We start from the raw sequence: 17229 nt of genomic DNA, 5'->3' as shown, positions 1-17229 counted from the left end.
TTAAGCAATAGGTATGAATTATGCTCCAGCCTTGGACTGGTGCTGGATCGTCGTCGCAGAGTACCAGTACCTGCTGCGGTACGTGGGATGGGGCCGTGCTGCAGGAGCTTTGGGTGTTCCCGGAGCTGCCTCGCTAGAGCCTCTGCTTTCTCAGCAGGGAAAGTCGTGTTTGCTGGGACACGAGCCGCATCTGTACCATGGTCTGATTTACATGGGCACAGTGCCGTGGCTGTCCCTCTCAGACCCCTCCACCATAACCAGCCAGAAAGAATTATTTAAAGAAAACTTTTTTCCTCTATTGAAGCTTTAAAATGAAGATTATTGAATTTAGTGACGTACCTGGTTGGGCAGCAGAGCTCTCTGGCATTGCTTCTGCTTTATAGATGATTTTTTTCTTTTCTGACTTTCTACTTCAGCCTCAACTTTCTCTCTGATACAAAGCACTCAACCCACACTTGGTCAGGTAACGCCAGTACCGTCGCTCTGCCTTATCCCTTTGCTTTGAACTTGGGTGATGATCATGGGGCAACCACTTCATTCCTTGGCTTGAAAAAAATGAGCTCATTAACCTTACCTCAGCTGTGATCTTGTCTCTGTTGCTGGCAGGGAGAGAGGCTCTTTTCAGATACTGTTGTTTATTACTAGTGTTAGGATACTGCACTAAAGCAATAACTGTCAACCTTTGTGTGCCGTCTGCAAGCGTGTTGGGAAGGCATCGTGCTCTTTGCTCCGTGTCGGCGTGGGGAGACGCGGGGCTGGAGGCAGCTCGGTGGGTATGGAGCCAAACGCTGCCCTTGCCTTGCTGGTGTGTTGTGTGAGAATTGCGGGTTTGCTTGGGGAAACAAGGTAGCTGATAATAAAGGACTGAAATACTTAGTATTTTAGATGCATCTTAAATTTTTTAATAAAAGAAAATTTGTGTCTGTGCCATTTATGGTGTCCTGTGTGGAAATGAAGTGCGGGGCGGGGAGTTGCTGGTGTGGTCTCCCGGCGGGCTGGGGGCTGCGGCGGCAGCAGGAGCTGCCGGATCCAGCCGTGCTTCGCTGCCCGCGTGGGTTTGCTCTTGGCCGTCTGTCGCCCTTCCAGGGTGCTGCTGCTTCTTACTCCCACTCGCAGCTTTTTCTGGGTTTGTTTTGCTGTATGCAACTTAAGAACTTGTTTTTAACCTTCTCCTGGGGGTGGGGAGCGAGGGGAGGGCAGGAAGAGGTGACTGCAGCGAAGTGTTTTCTCATGTCTGCCCACGAGGCCAGTCCTGGCCCCGCTGCTGCCAACCTTCACGCCTTGGCAGAGCGGAGCATGGTGGCATCCCCGGCCCTGTGAGGTGGAGCCCCAGGAGCATGGAGGAGCAGCCTCTTGCTTCTGAAACGGCTTCACCCGAATTTTCCCAGATGTATCCCCCCGCTGCGCATTGCTTCGGTATCACTCGTCTGTGCGAAGCCGTGTTTTTCAAGGGGCGATGCTTGGTGGTGTGCTAACTGCTCCACAGAGGGGAGATTCTTCATTTACTGCTGCCTGGAGCTCGCTGGAAGGAAACGAAGACATGAAGGAAACTTGTTCTGACACCAGACTGGCAGAGCAGCGGAGGGGAGCTGCTGGAGAGCCCCTGCCGTGCCGCAGCCCGGCACTGCCGGGAGGGAGTGGGTTCCAGGGGCAGGGCTGGGGCTCGGGCAGGTTTGTGCGTGCAGCTCAGTGACTCAAAAGCACTTGGCAGGAATTGGGATACCACTTCTTTTTTTCTGTTTTGAGTAATATTTGGGTTTTTTCAACCCATTATCACATCTTTGTTAAATGCAGAGGATTTTCCTCCCCCTCCCCTTTCCCTTGTCACGTAGACATTAAAACATTATTTCTCCTACCCAGCTCTCCCAGCATACTTTACTGTGAGCGCAGATTTAATTCCTTTCTTTACAGATATTGCCATTATAAAGGGCCGCCGTCTGTTATATTTGCATTAGGCTGATGTGCGTGTCGACATGATGCTATTAGGCCGTGACAGATGTGTGTGTTTTTCGGCATGGCTGCACACCGCCTCGCCATGGCTCCTGGACACGGCTCGCGGGCAGTGCTGACGTCCTGCAAACGCCAGTGCTGTCACAGCTGCGCTGCTCCCGAGACATGCACTCTCAGGTCCCAGGCGAGACTTGAGGTGGTTGTAGGACTGGGTTTGGTTTGACGTGGTATTTTTACTGACTGCCTGTTTAGAGAAAATACTGTAGTGTTTAAGCTATGTCTGAGCACTAGATTTTTTTTTTTTCCTGTGTGACCAAATCAGGAATTGCTCCCTTGCTATTTGATTGTTGGTACTGTGGCTGCTTTAAGTCTTGGCTGCTATCCATGTTCCCAGTGCCCTTGGTGTTGGGTGGCAGAGGCTGATATGCTTATCTGGGCCCCTAATTTTAGCCTGGCAGCTCTTGAAACATCCAGAGTCCAAACTGCAAATAGCGAGTGAGGACTCTAAAGACATTCGGCTCATGTCCTTGAAGTGATTGGCCTCTGAGGGAGGGCTGCTGGGTTTTAGGTGGCCTTCAACTCCATATGATGAAAGCCTGGACAACAGCTCCAAGCTGAAATAAGATCTTTGAAGAGGTGTTGCAGGATGGGTACAGACAAATACTCGCCAGATCTCATGCCAGCTGCAATTTTCCTGAGGATTCAATGCACCAGGAAAATGTCACATCTACCGGTTAAGTGAACTGGGTTCAGACAAGTCTTAAAAGAAAGAGAATAACAGAAATCAACCTCATGTGACGCTTGGCAATCTAACTCGCACCTTGGGTAATGTGTGGCTCTCCTCAAGAGCTTATCCCTCAGGACTTTGGTTTAACTCAGTCTTAAATGCTCCATATGCTTCTATACCGTAGCTTGCCTGAGGTGTCCTTACTAGTGCTGACTGTACATCTTACTCCATCTGGCTTCTCTCTGGTATATCCCAGTACTCATAATTAAAATTTCTCTTTGCAATTCACACACGGGCTTTCGGAATGACTCGGCCGTTCTCCCTTGCTAGTCTGCGTTGGATGCCATTTGCTGGTGGTGTGGGGTTGTATTTGTGGCAGTTGTATTGGCCAGGGCTTTCTGCAGTTTGTCCGGTGTCGAAATACAGATGTGATGGGGCTGGGAAACGGGCTGGTTTGGAGAGTCGTGCCATGGTTTAAAGACAGAAGTTTGCTGAAGCCTTTTAATCTACTGCACCTGGCAAGTCTGTCATTCATCATAGTTAAAGTGATGTTAAATGAATTACTAAGCCTCCATGCACGCTGAGTTTATCATTGTGTGGTTTAAATAAGACTTTATATAGTCATTGTGGTAAAATCAGCCATTAATTCACCATTCTGCAGACAGCTGGTCCTGTCTAACATCAATGCAACCCGCTGTGGAAATGGTAACGCGTAGGCTTGACCTCTCAGGCTGACCTTTCAGGGTAATATGCGGGAGGTAACAACCTCTGAGCTTGCAGTGCGTCAGGAGGCAGGAGATTGCCTTCTGCAGGATGTGAGTTTACCGAGTTGGCTCCAGAACTGCCGGCGCAGTGCATGGTTTAGCTGTCTAATCCCGTTAGCTGTCTTAGGAGGAACTATTTTGATTGTTCGACAAACCTCTTTGCTTTAAGCTTATAAACCCTGTGACTAGATAACTGTGGAGAGGAGGCGTGGGCAGCAGGATGCTGGCACAACGCGAGGAGGCCACGTACGTGGTGCGAAGACAACCTGAGGTCCGAACCCAGAAGTGGTGGAGGTCATTCTGGATGGGCTCGCCTGGAGCTCCCTAGTCACCCCTGGATTTGCAAGCTGGGCTGCTTGAGACCAACTCTATCTCCTCGCTTTTAAAATTTTCCCTTTCCCATAGGGCAGGGTGAGACACCTACAACTTCCAGAGAAGGGCTAATCTTGGGAAGCGATGTGTGCTTGACGGAGTTCGCAGCTGCCTTGGACAAAGACGCGATTCTCATCTCAGTTTAATCCATTTATCGACCGTTTAGGTCTGCCACAGCAGTGATGCTTCTGAATTACAGTAATGTGCGAGAGCTCAGACCTGGCAATATTTTCATGCCTGACACAGCCACGGACATTTAGGTCCCTGGTTTATCCACGCACCAAGCGTGCCCCAGGGAATTCCAGGTCAGCCTTCCCTGTCCCTGAGGCTGTGCTGCAAACGGATAACCTGCTTAGAGCTGGAATTGGGGAGGGGATGACAGACACTTGTCAGCTGATGGCTTTCTTCAGGCCTGAATTCTCCTTTCATGTTTGCCCATGAAATTTCCGTTGGTATCAATGAGGTGTTGGATTGTTCAACCTTGCCAGAGACCCAAAGGCTTGGTTATGGACTAAATAAAGTATTTCTCAAAGGCTGTTTTTAATTTAAGTCGATCCTGCTCTTTTCCCCATGAGGAAAACGTACTTTATACTTGAGTCAAAGCTTGAACAGAGTTTTTGTTCAGACTTGGTAGGATTCCTTCTCCACAATGTGCTGCTGGTGGTTGTTTGGTTTTTTTAACAGAAATAATTGCCAACAAAATGAATTGCATGGTTACATATTATGAAAATGTAAGCGTGAACTTTAGCTGCATTCTTCCATTTTCGGATTCCGATCTTGTGCAGCTCTGGGAACAGCTATATGTTTGGCAGTGGCGTCAGGCAGCGCTTTTTCATTTTCCATGATCTCCTGCTGTTTGTATCAATTGTTTTGCTTTTAGCTGGATAGTGGCATACCGCTGGTCCATCTCCCCCTTTCTGTGCAAGGTGTGTAGCCTGCTCCCGCCTCTGCCCCGCTGGCCGTGTCTTTGCCATTGAGTAGATAAAGAGGGATTTTCTGCCCCAGTCATTGACTGGCAGGGACGATTTCCCTTCCCTCCCTTCTGTAGCGTGGTGAGGATCTTTCAGCTGTGGCTGCCTGGAAGGTTTATTTGACTAACATGACATAGTCCTGAATGCAACGGATTCTTACTAAGCCCAGGAAAGATTTTTAATTAGGTGGAAGTCCTCTAATGAGTCTGGCAGCATCCTGGGTACAGCCCTGAAGCTTGGGTCCTTCTGTCCACACCCTCCAGGCTGACTGTGCCATCGTGTCTTTCCATCTGTGACACCCCTGTAACACTGGAAACTAGTATTATACTGCACAATTAGGTGTTTGTGGTGGGTTTGTGAAGGATCCCAGGAAAGGTGGAAGATTTTTTTAAGCTTTTTTTAGCGGTGCAGCAGCCACAGCCTGTTAGAGGATTGCTGGGGGCTGGACGGGGTTGTTTGTTTTTTTTTAAACAGTTCCAGGCGTGCATGGCCGGGGCAGGGACACAAATCTGTGCCATTAAACCCAGATAACCCCATGGAGTACAACCCCACCTCCAACTCAGGGCCTGTATCTGTCACCCCTGCCAGACAAATGCCGCCTCCTGCCCCCCCCAGTTAGCCTGTTCCAAAGGGAGCGGCTGCTGGAGGTACGGGAATGCCCCCCTGGTCCCAGAGCAGCTCTGCCCAGGGAGACTTTAGCAGAGGGTGCAGCCACCACCCTCTAACTGTTCCCTGGGTGCCCCCAGCGAGAAGCCAGCGGTGCAAGTGAAACCTATTTGCAAACCTGTAAGAGAAGGGTTTGAAATGAAGGCAGCTAGAGAGCACTGGTACCATATAAAATATTTATTGATTTTGCAAAATGTTGTAAAATGCATCTGTAAGAAAAATAAGAAACCATGCTGTGCATCTTGCACATTTTTATACCAAGAAAAGGTATTTTTTCCCACTGCTGCACAGCAGCAAATATAACCGTTCGCTTCTTTCAAGTCTTGCACTTGCGGTCTCCTCCTTCAGCCAACCCTTCTCTCGTCTTGCTGGAACCACCACCAGGCAGGACAGGACAGCAGAGTCTCTCGTGCTCGGCCGCTCAGCAGGCACCTCTCCAGCGCGGGGCTCTTAGGAGGCGTGCTGCCGGGTCACCAGGGCCCTCTGCACCGCCGCCGGCTTCGTGCTCTTTTCCAAGATCAAATCCTCCTGCTTCGGAGGAAGCATTTGCTCTCGCCTCGGGGCAGGTTTCTTCTCCTCCTCCTCCTCTAGCCTCCCTTCAGAGGTGAAAGGACTGCACACTGTCTCCACCAGACCAATAACCACGCCGAAGAAAGCCAGCACGCTGCCCAGCATGTACAGCTTGACCATTTTCCTGTTGGGCTTCTGGCTGAGCATTTCTTTGGCAAAGGGGATGAGCTCATGCATGGTTTCCATTTTATTTCTCTTTTGCAGCAGACTTGGAAGATGTCAGTTCTGCAAGAGGAGAGAGAGGGAGAGGGGCCTTAGTTGAATCCGGCTGCTCTTCCCTGCGCTGGTCAGGGGCGGCCGAGCGCTGCGCAGACACCCGGCCCCGCTTGAGCGGCGATCTGCGATTCCCGCCCCAGGCTCGCTGCGGGACACCGCGCCCGCCCCGGGGCCGCGGGCAGCTGCGGGGGGCTGCCCGGCAGAGCGGGCCCTCGGCGGCCGGAGCCGGGCTGCGGGACCCCCCCATCGCACCCCCTTACCCCCCCATCGCACCCCCTTACCCCCCCATCGCACCCCCTTACCCAGAGGCGGCGGCTGCTGCGGGGCAGGGGAGGGGGCGGTGAGCGCTGCGGGTGGGCTCGGCTCGGCTCGGCTCGGCTCGGCTCGGCTCGGCTCGGCTCGGCTCGGCTCGGCTCCGCTCGCAGCTGCTGCCCGCCGCCCGCCGCTGCCGCCTTATATCGCCGCCGGGGCGGGCGGGGCCGCGCGGGGGGGCGGGCGTGATGCCCCGAGCACGCCGCCAGCACGGGCCGCCCCCCCGCCGCCTTGGCAGCTCTTGCCCTTAATCCGGCCAGGCTAAAAAAAACTTCTTTTTTTTTTTTCTTTCTTTACAAAATTTGTTAGTGTCGCCCCCCCCCCCCAAAAAAAAAAAAAAAATCCTGCAGTCTGATTTCGCAGCCAGAGATCTTGTGCACCGCTTGCAATGCAGCTCCACTGCCGCTTCGGTGTGAAACGCTTAATATATTAGTAGGAGCTTTACTGAGCTGGTACTTGGGCACAGGGGAGAGGGCCTGTGCCCGCAGCCCGTAAAACAGTACAGCGTTGGGATCTAGGGCTTGGGTTTGTGCAGGGGCCAACTCAGCAACGCAGAAGCTTTCGCCTTGCTGCCCCCGCTTGTAGTGAAGTGGGAAAAAACACCTCGGTGGAGCGTAACAAGGGCCTTACGCAGGGCAAGGTGTGAGGATGTTTGCTGAAGGTTTCTGTCGGTGGCTCACGGCAAGGGGAACCACTAGAAAGCAGATAGACACAGTGTGTGACAGCACTCGGGTTTCTTGGAAATAAGAGAGTAACTGGAAATTCCGAAGTTAGCAACAGTGACAGGGAGCATGTTAAACCCCTGTTTTTCACTTTTCCTACACTTGATGCTGAAACTCTGTGACACCCCGTTGTAAGTGTTGCTGCCTGTGATTCACCTAAAGGACGGGGTGTTTCCTTTTAGGGGAAAAGCAGAAGGCAGCACTGCTGCCCGGGCGCACTGCCGCAGAGCATTGCAGCAATGACCTACAGCGGATTACATCACCTGCTTCCGCTGGAGCCTCCGTCCGCACACATATACTGCTCCGGCTGGAAAAGCCATATACATTTCAGCGGCTGCTGACCTCAGAGAAGTTGCTAAAGCCACAAGAAGTTGTTGGGCTTTACAACTTCTGATTTCGCAGAGCAGGTGATGGTGTCTGGACAGATTTCTCGTCTGATCCATATGGCTGAAATGATGGGAATTGCTCTGCCAGGGCAGTACATAGAAATTACAATACAGCATGAGCTAATGTGATAGTGGCGCATTTAAGGAGCGGTTGGTACATGTGGAAAGAGGTGAAGCTCAGAGGGAGCCTTTGAAAGATGCTGTAAAGGAGGCTGCTGGCTCCCCAGGCTGAATCTCCTGGAGGGGCACCCCGGGGTGTGTGTAAACCCCTGCGAGGCGCAGCCCCAAGGGTGGGCAGGCAGCCCCCAAAGCAAGCTGGAGCCGAAGGGGGCTTGTCCTCAAATAGGGAGGGGGAAAAAAGGGGGGGTTCTCTTACTCCCTGCCCCCAGCTCATGGAAAGGAGGGACGGTAGCACAGGGAATGGGGGTTTGATGCCCCGGAGGTGGGTTTTATCTCAGCCCGCTGGGAAGAAACCTCTCTGTGACGTGAATAACTTGTGATGTGAATAACTGGTGCCGTATTTCCCCTTCCCACCCCTGCGGCGTCCATGGTGCTGCAGCCGGCATGTCCGCATGCGTGGCACAGCTGAGGCCGAGCACTGGTTTTGCCTCTGAGTGTGGGTGGGAAAGGGGCAGAAGAGCTTTGAGAAATGTGGGAACTGCTGGAGTGTGTGTTAGTTAGCCAGGCCCCTTTTTTCTTTTGTTGAAGGATTTAAACACCTTCCCTTCTGAAAAACTGCCTGACAAGGTAATGCCGCCCAAATTCTGCCCTAAAATCACTGAGCTGGCTCATAAGGGTTGGACTAAGTGGTCTGTAAGCTCCCTTCCAAACCATTCTCTGAGTCTATAATTAAAACCAGCCTAAAGTCCGTCTTGTGTTGGGGTCGCAGTTCCAAACTCTCGGTTGCAATCTTCCGGGTGAGGACCGCGCTGTCTTCCTCCCCTCTTCTCCTGCCCTCCCTGGGCTGCAGGCACTAGTGCCCCGCACGCCGCTCAGTGCTCCGAGCGTGGGCAGTGGCCGGCGTGCCTCGCGAAGGGACGTGGTGCTCAAATTTGTTGCGGTTTGTTGATATGTGTTGTGCTTTTTTTTTTTTTTCCCCCTTCCTTGTTGAGCTCTGCCGTGGGCGCATGTGGAGCCGTGAGTCACCCCTCACTCCTCACATCCCGCACGTCGGAGGGAGGCTGGAGATTTCCCCACGGCCCCTCCCGGCCACCGCAGCACCCGTGGCGGGCGGGAAGGCGGTCACGGCAAGCAGAGCGGTCCAAGGAAACTCTGCCAGTGAAAACTTGGGTTTGTTTTTTTTTTTTTTTTTTGCAAGTTTTGAATGTGCTTAGGAAATTGTATTGCAAGACTGGCTGTAAAGGTTGCTAAAGACTTGTCTATCCCTCCTCAGCGTCTGGGTCTTTTTTCTTTAACTAGAAGGTCCTTATCTTCCCTGCCAACTTGGCAGCAAAGGTTGCAGCTGATTCCTGCATTCAAGCTCTGTTTTCCTCTTCTGCAATGCTTTGAAAAATGACCATTGCAGAAGAAGATAGCTGGAGGGACAGCAATTAGACAGGGAAAGTTCAAGGTCACCGTACCCCCAGCCAGGGCTGGCTGTGCGGCGAGGCTGCTGGCTCCTCGCGGTGCAAGACGTGCTCTTTCCTTCCAGCCCCGGAGCGCGAGGAGCAGCGTAGGCTGCTCAGGCCCCGCACAGACCCCAGAAAGTAGCGTGTCTGCGCAGTACGCAATCCCAGAAACAAAGGTCAGCGTGAAGTGTTGGAATCGTGACATTTTACCTAAAAAAAGTGTGGTGTTTTTTTTTTTTTTGAGGCAGGATTTTCTTTGCCTCCTGAACCTTATATTTGAAAGTCTCTTTTCCAACCTAAGGACTAGGAAGGGTACTTTCTGTTCGTTAAATATAGATGGAGATGTCTATGCAATCCCAAAGTACTAAGAGCTGGAGCAGTAGGGAGAGCAGAGAGCCCAGGACAATTTTGAGGGTTAACTGAGCAGCTGATAATCATCTGTGGCAACCACCTCTTATAGCACTGCTCAGATTGTGTTGATTTGATTAAATAATATTTAATTCAATTTTGTTTTAAATTTGAGTAACAAAATCTGTGCAAGCTCGTTGTGTGGACATTTAAATTGGATTAAGAGTGGATAAAAGGATTAATGACTAACACTAAATTAGACTAATTTTAGCTGTTCCTAATCTTATTTAGGAGAGTCTGTGCAAGGAGGTTGTCAGGTTTAATTGCAACTTTGATTAAACCAGGCTTTTAACTGGGAAAACTGCATGAGTTTAACGTCATCTGGACGAAGAGCTCTGCCTGAATTTGCAAAGCAGCGTAAGCACCTGAGGCTTAACCTAAATATTGCCAGCCAGGGAAGGCTGAGATGTGTGACCGCTCAGAGCGGCTCAGGGAGATGATGCTCCGCAGCCCAGCTCCACTCACCGGCTTTGCACGTGCTGAGCTCGGGCGGCACCCGGTGCGCAGTGCCAGAGCTGCCAGCTCGGGTAAAGCTGCTTCGAAATTGCTTTGGAGGGTGCAGGCACAGCCATGCTGCAACTGCAGCGGCCACTGCTGCACTGGGGCAGCTCTGCTCGCAGGAGCCCTAATTTAACTCTCCTGCCGGCGTGGCTTGTTTTGCACAGGGATGACCTTGGTGATGCTCCCGGGAGCGAGAGCTCTGCCCTTGCTGTGGGTGGACGTGCTTGAGGAGAGCAGCAGTGAGTGTTTCCAGCCCTGCGGAAAGGCTGGTGAGCCGTGGGGCTCGCAGGTGGCTCGGCTCCGGTTTCAGCTGCGTCCCTTGGCTGGCGCATGGCTCCGTGCTGGCAGTGGGCCCATGGGCAGCTGCCCGTCCCGGGCAGGGGCACGGCAGGCGCTGGGCACGCCGCGGGTGCGTGCTGGCGGTGCGGGGGGAGAGCTGCCCCGAGAGGGGGCTGGAAGGGAAACCACTGTGGCGTAAGGACCAGCCCCTGCTGCCAGAGCATCCCCGTGTGAAGATCCAAGAAATCTTCAGGACAGTTGGCCTGCTCGGGCACAAGTGTGCTGTACGCATTGTCCCCCCAAAACACTTGAGTAACATAGGGATATAAGAAGAAAAGGAAACCCCAAAGCCAAGCAAGCCATATTAAGGTCCCATCCCTATTAAAAATGAATAAAATGATAAATTTTGTTTCGTTACCCCGGCAGTTTCCACTGTACTGAAGTGCTGTGTGCCTGCTTGGCGCAGAAGAGCCTTCCCACGGGCTGCGATGGGCACAGAGTGAAGACGGGTAAATGTGGAGCGTGAGACGGCCACGTGGCTCAGCCCCAGTGGCCCGGCCAGTTTGTGGCTGTGCTCTGCTGTGGCATCTGGAGGAATGATAGCTGCCTTCTGGAGAGGAGGAGGTCGCAGAGGAACAGCCACAGGGACTTTGGTGCTTAGCACCTAATATTGCTGCCACTTCACGCAGTTCTGCACACGGGTGCTCTTCCAGCCAACCTGCTGTGGGCCTGGCCACGTTCTCTTGTCTGAACCCAAATTATGAATCCAAATTTATTTTTTTCCATTTAATGTTATTTACCTTGGAGGAAGACATTAAAACATAATTAACACAATGCTTTTGTGCAAGAACGGTGAGTGTGGGGGCTCGACCTGACCTAGCTGGGAGGCCAGCCCCACGCCGAGCGGCACCTTGGTCTGGATGGCCACTGGACATCCCTTCCCGCCAGCCCAGGTCGGGGCTCTGGGTTTTGCAGAGTTGTGGAGGGGAACTTGAGACAAAACGCCGAGCTGACCTCTGCCTCTTGGTGACATTTCCCAAAATGTGGCATAGCATCATCTCAGTGGGTCTCGGCAGGAGCGCTGCTGAGGTGGGAAGATGTGTTGCCTCATCTTCCACACCTCCCTGTGCGGACAAGGGTCGGGCGCTGCTGGACTTTGTCCGTGACAAGCACGAGCTCCACGGTGCGGTCTGGGACACGGGGCTGTGCTCACTCGCTCCAGCCCAACGTGCTGCCCGGGGAGGGTAGCAAAGATGGGGCAAAACACTTGTGTTTTACCCTGGAAGGATCAAACCCCATGCACAGCGCGTCCCTTGTTTCAATTCCAGCAGCTGGGGGAGGAACAAACGGGCAACCAGGAGCAGAAAAGAGTGTGACCTCCATTTCAGTCACCACTTGTGGTGTCGAGGAGGATATGTGGCTTAAAGGGGGCTCCTGAATACCGCATTAGTTTAGACTTTCTGCCATTGACGGTTGCAGGTGGAGGCAGGGTTGCTGTGCCGAGGGGCTCACTGGCCGGCAGCGGTGGGAGCACAGAGACCCCCTCCCTGCTCCATCACCACAGCCTGCAAAAGCCAAAATCCTCCAGACGGCAGCCGGACACTTTCCTAATGGAATATTTTCTCCTTTAGAAAATGGGGACATGACAAAAATAAAGATGTTCCCCTGCAAGGATAATTTTATCAAACCTCCCGTGGAAAGCAGGCAGGCTTCCCAGCCCGCTGACCCTGCCAGCTTTGCTGCCCGCGTCGGTGTGTGCCTGGGGAGGGCTGTGCCGCGGGAGGTGGGCAGGCACAGACCGTCCGGCTCCGCGCGGGTTCCTGTGCCGACCCTGTGTGCATCTGGGCATGTGAAACTCCGCTGGATGTGGAAAGGAGCTGGCGGGGAAAAAAAGGAAAAGTCTGACTTAAGGGCAAATAGTGACAGCCTTGGCTTTAGCTTCAGTCGTTGCTCCTGAAGGAGAGCTGGTCCCACCTTCGCTGGGATTTGGGGCAATTGCTGTGCCCAGATAAGCTCCTCTCTGGCATTTGGCCGGTTGCAGGCAGTACATAGCGGGTCCTGCGCTGCCGTACCGGGGAGAACCGGCCACCTCTGAGGCAGCACACAGCCGGTGTCCTGGACCTGCCAGCACCGCGCACGTGCCGCAGCGGGGCTGCAAAGGGGGGCAACAGCCTAAGTAGGTCGAGTCAGAGGGGCACTGCCCTCCAGAGCCAGCTCCCAGGGTAACTTGAATTTAAATCTGAACTAGGTCAGCTGGGTTTCGGTTCAAAGTTTTATTTGCTTTCAGAGCAGGTGTAGGGTTTTCAGGACATAAATTGGAATTTCATTAGAAATTCCTGAAATGCTTTTAAAAGAAAACATGACAATTGGCAAAGACAGTGTTTTAAGTCATCTGCATGTGGTGGAATGAGGAGGTGGTTTGCTGGTCAGGTTTTAATCAAAATGGGAAATGAAAGGATTAGGTGGAGGAAACATTGTTTTATTACTGAAATCAGCAGAGAGAGTTGTCAAAAGGTTACAACTTGGGAAGCTTTTGTCAGGAGCAAGAAATGCTGTCCCAAGTTTCCCTCTTCCCATGCAGCTTCAGTGCTTTCAGCTCCAGGCCTCGTACCCCCTTCCAGGTTTTTGCCACAGACGTTTGCACAGCCCATGCGGGCTGTACCTGGCCTAAGGATGGAGAGTGTTTGGGGTTTCATCCCAGCTCTGGGAATGCAGGGGCCAGAGAGGATTGGGACTCGGAGTCTGCCCTCCTCTGCGCCAAGATCCCGCTCGGCATCACTTGGCAAATCAAGCCTCTGCCTTATTTTTCCATTTGTAATAGCAGCTGCCCATATAGGAAATGTGCTTTCAGGAATTGTGTTTCAGGCTTTTATTAATCCTTCAATGAAAAATGCAACAGTAGCATTAAGTATTGTTTAATGTTGATGTGCTTGCGCTATAAAATTATACTTAGTTAGCATCCTTTTTCCTTAATGGAGGTTTTAGGTTTCAAGAGATTAAGTGTTCTTGTATGCAGTGCTCCGCCCCTGATTTCCAGTTACCTTTGTGTTCCTCTGAACTCCAGAGAGAGAAGTTAAAAACTAATCAAACACGATCATTCCAGACTGGTCAGTGCTGACTAACCGCTATCACACCTCAACAACTGAATTGAAAGCTGCTGGACTCGGATGGTGTCCTTGGAAAAGCTCCTAAAGGAGTAAAGTACTCGTGTGCCTTTAATCTGAACAGAAGGCAAATGTCAGATCAGAGGAAGTAAAACAGAGCTACTCATGCAGGAGTCACATCCTTTTCAACTTTGTCTGACACCGCCTGAGCACATTGATTACCGAGTTCACTCTGGGTGCAGCACCCCGGGGAGCTGCCGAGGATGATGAACCGGCCGTGCCTCCCTCCCTCTCTCAGACGTCGGAGCCTAGAAAGAGTGCGGGGAATGTGACGGCACGTGGCAGTGGGGCTCTGGCTGCCTGTCCGGGGAAGGACCCTAATTATAAGAGCAGAGGCTTGGCAGGTATTAGCCACTGCAGGATGTGAGCTCGTGGCACTGAGTGACACATGTGTCCCCAGCTGGCAGGGCTGTTCTGCACCCTCCCTCATTTTTAAGGGGAGATGAGCTTTTAAACAGCTGGCTGTGATGTGTTTCTGTTCTCAGTGCTGTGACCTCTTTCCACCTGAAGCTTAAAACCGGCCCAGCAGCATCTTTCTTGGTTTCTGCCAGTGTGGAAGGGACAGGGTCCTCTAAAGCGTGTCCCCTTCAGCCCAGCGCTGGCACTGAGATCTTCTGATGCCAGCTCATTGCCACGGGTACAGGATTGCGTGATGTGGAGCTTTTCTGCCCCTGATGAGCACCTCCGGGACAGGATAGAGAAGCTGCTTAGCAGATCACACACATGCACTGCAGAGCAGGAGCTCAAATTGTCCTGCCCACATGAACGTCACCGGGTGCGAGGAGGTGGTAGCTCCGTGACGGTGCGGTGGGGAGCGGGAGCTGGTCACTCATCTCGTCCTGGAGAAGATGCTTCCAGCAGAGTAGTGTCCCCTAATGCCATGTTAGGACAGGGTATGTCCCATGACTCGGAGCACAGTTTCCTGGAGGAGCTAGTTGTGTTTGTTTTCCAGGGAATGTCTTAGCCAGCCCCCCGAGGCTTGTGGGCTCGCTCTGCATAGCTCAGTGCAGCTGTAGGCTAAACTGAAAAGGCACTGGAAGGCCTTGAGAGCATCATTCCTGTCCCTCCCGCTGATCAGAGGATTGCTCCAACATTTCTATTTTATTTTTGTAGTGCATTTTTACCATTATGCTTCCTCTGTGCTTAGCCAGCCTCGCTGTCTCTGTGTCTCAGTCTGTAACCTGTCTTCACTCCCCGGTACTCAGGACAATGCTGTCATCTGTGCGTGGTAAAGCAGGCGCAGTACAGCCTGGAGCAGCGTTCCAGCCCGAGTCTCCTGAGTCTCATCAGGGCACAGGGCTGTGTCTGGGATCCCCTCCGCCGAGCCACGCTGCCCCTGAGCACCCAGCTGATCACAGCTGCTTTTTTTTCTTTCATGCTTTTATTGATTTGCAGTAGATATTCTGTAAATGAGACTATTCCTTGCTCTTGTTCTTGTTTGAACTTGCAGAGCCTGAAATTCCAGGTGATGGCTTACCTTGCTTTGGCAAGTCACTGGGGGCAGGCTGGAGGACGAAAGGATGGATCAAGGTGTTTTGGATAATTCAGTCGAACAGCTTGTGGTTGAGGTAGCATTTTCCAGTCCTACCCTTGTTTGTGTGTCAGAATTGCAATGTCCCGTGCTTTACTGTAATTTGGAGTGGAGCATCGCTGTTTCAGAGCGTATTAATGCTCAGCATTGCTGGCTCTGGCAAAATCAATAGGTGGCATTTACAGTCTTTCCAAGAGCAGCTTCAGCCTCCCTGTTTGACTCCCAGTGCTTTAGGGTATGGCTTTACACCAGGCAGAACAGGCACCCAGCAGCGGACGTTTAGCCAAGGCTTGCGAGGGTGCCATGTCCAGCATTGCCAGAAGCCTTGCAGAAACCCAAATTGGTCAGACCTTCCTCTCCTTTGCCTTCTCCAGCATAGTCACTCCACCAGAGGAGGAAGTTAGAGAGTTTGATGCGATTTCTGGCAGAGCCTGGGGTAGGTGGTTAGCTCTTTGCTGCACGAGGTTACGCTGTCAATGGGTTTGACTGCGCGGGGGTCCGCTCACAGCCAGTGTGCAGGAATGGTGTCGGCAGCTCGTGGCATGTCTCATCGCTCGCTTTCTCTGTAAAACGTTCCAGTGGTTCTTCCTGCTTCCTTTTTGCTGCCAGCTGGGATGGGGAGGAGGCATCTTTGCTGCAGGAGGAGGAATGTGGTGTTACCGCATTGCTGAGCCATAACAGGGTAAGGGCAGGCACGCCCAGCGCTGCGGGCGCACCTCGGCCAGGCGGAAGCTGAGCCAAGGTTTCACATACTGTAGCCTTAGGGACGACATTTTTTTTCCAGCTCTTTGTGTACCCTTTCTCTGAGCTCCCGATCCTCAGCTCGCACACGCCTGTGCCGCTCGGCGTGAGGACAGGGAGGTAGGTACACACGCAGCAAAGCAACAGGAGCAAAGATCCGGAGTCTTCGGACGCGGTCTGCTGAGCCCCCCACCAGCAGGGCAGAGGATGTGATTTTGGGGTCGTTTCAGTAAAGTAAATGGAAAAGGCTTGCTGTAAGTCTTTCTGAGGATGAAAAATCATCTTTTAGCTGAAATGCAGCACGTGAGCGGTGCCCGGGAGCCCTGTGCGTGGGGCATGGAGGGGAGGGGTGGCTGGCTGTGCAGGCTGCTGAGCTGCACTCCCAGCTGCATGCACCGAACAGTTGTCAGTTTAAACAGATTCGTTAAAAATTTGTTGCTTTGCTGGCACAGTAATAAAAAAAAAAGACCCAACAACCACTTATGATACTGTTTCCATTACTAGTCACAGAAAGTATTAAAAAAATAAAAAGCAAGAGTGACTACTGAAAAGTGTCAAGGGCAAGAGAGCACTGGATTAGGTCTGAAGCAGGGGAGAAGGGCTCCTCATCAGCTGGGCATGCAGCTGGGGGTCTGCCTCTTCCACACACTCCCGGGCTGATATTAGAAACCATCCTGGTGGGGTAACTAGAGTCCTTTAGAAAATCTTGGCACTTTTCTAGGTACCCAGACAAGAATTGTTTCTTAAATTTGATGACTCTCTGACTTTTTTCACAGCTGGTGAGTTGACAGGATTGCATTTTGTAGATAATCCTCAAGATCATCTTACGTAATTTTGTGTCTTGAGGAATTCCAGTACTGCAGACAGGAGAGGGGCTGCGTGAGCGAGTCTGCCTGTAAAGCCCAGTCCCTGTGCTCGAGGTCAGGCTTCAGCCTGAAGCCTGATATGTGAATATACAGTGTGATTATAACTCATGTGGATATCCCTAATTAGGCTTTAAATGATCAAGTTTAGGTGCTGCCTTGTCATCACGGTGCTAACCACAATATGCAAGACCTGTCTGAGAGGGTGGGTGAACATTTGGGTGTATCGCCCGATGCCGAGCCGTGCAGCGGCTCTGGAGGAAGCTGGCTTCAAGCTGACTTGGTGATGTCCCAGCGATGGCCACGCGAGCCCCAGGTGGGGTTACCTACAGATGGGCTTTTGCCTGCTGTTACCTGCAGAGCAGCTGGTTCATGCTGCCATCATCCTCGTCCGAAATGATTTATGTCTGCGGCTGTGCGCCCTGTCTAGGAGCTGTCATGAGTTATACAGTAACTGGGTGTGTATGTCTGAAGATCCCTGAATCACTCCCTTTATCATTACTGCACCCACAGGCACC

At 52.2% G+C, this 17229-nt stretch overlaps 1 protein-coding gene across 1 annotated transcript; it reads right to left on the bottom strand.

Moving 5' to 3' along the window:
* Positions 1-5612: 5612 nt before the first annotated feature.
* On the bottom strand, positions 5613-6603 carry G0S2 (G0/G1 switch 2). The gene is made up of 2 exons (XM_059831296.1): positions 6539-6603; positions 5613-6245 (listed from the first exon to the last, which is right to left on the bottom strand). Exon 2 carries the CDS (start codon positions 6204-6206, stop codon positions 5901-5903), a length of 306 nt encoding a protein of 101 aa, XP_059687279.1. The 5' UTR covers positions 6207-6245; positions 6539-6603; the 3' UTR covers positions 5613-5900.
* Positions 6604-17229: the final 10626 nt, after the last annotated feature.

This window comes from Gavia stellata, chromosome 30 (assembly GCF_030936135.1).
Source record: "Gavia stellata isolate bGavSte3 chromosome 30, bGavSte3.hap2, whole genome shotgun sequence".
Taxonomy (NCBI): Eukaryota; Metazoa; Chordata; class Aves; order Gaviiformes; family Gaviidae; genus Gavia; species Gavia stellata.
Note: the sequence above shows the minus strand (reverse complement) of the source record. Positions and strands in the feature narration are given on the sequence as shown.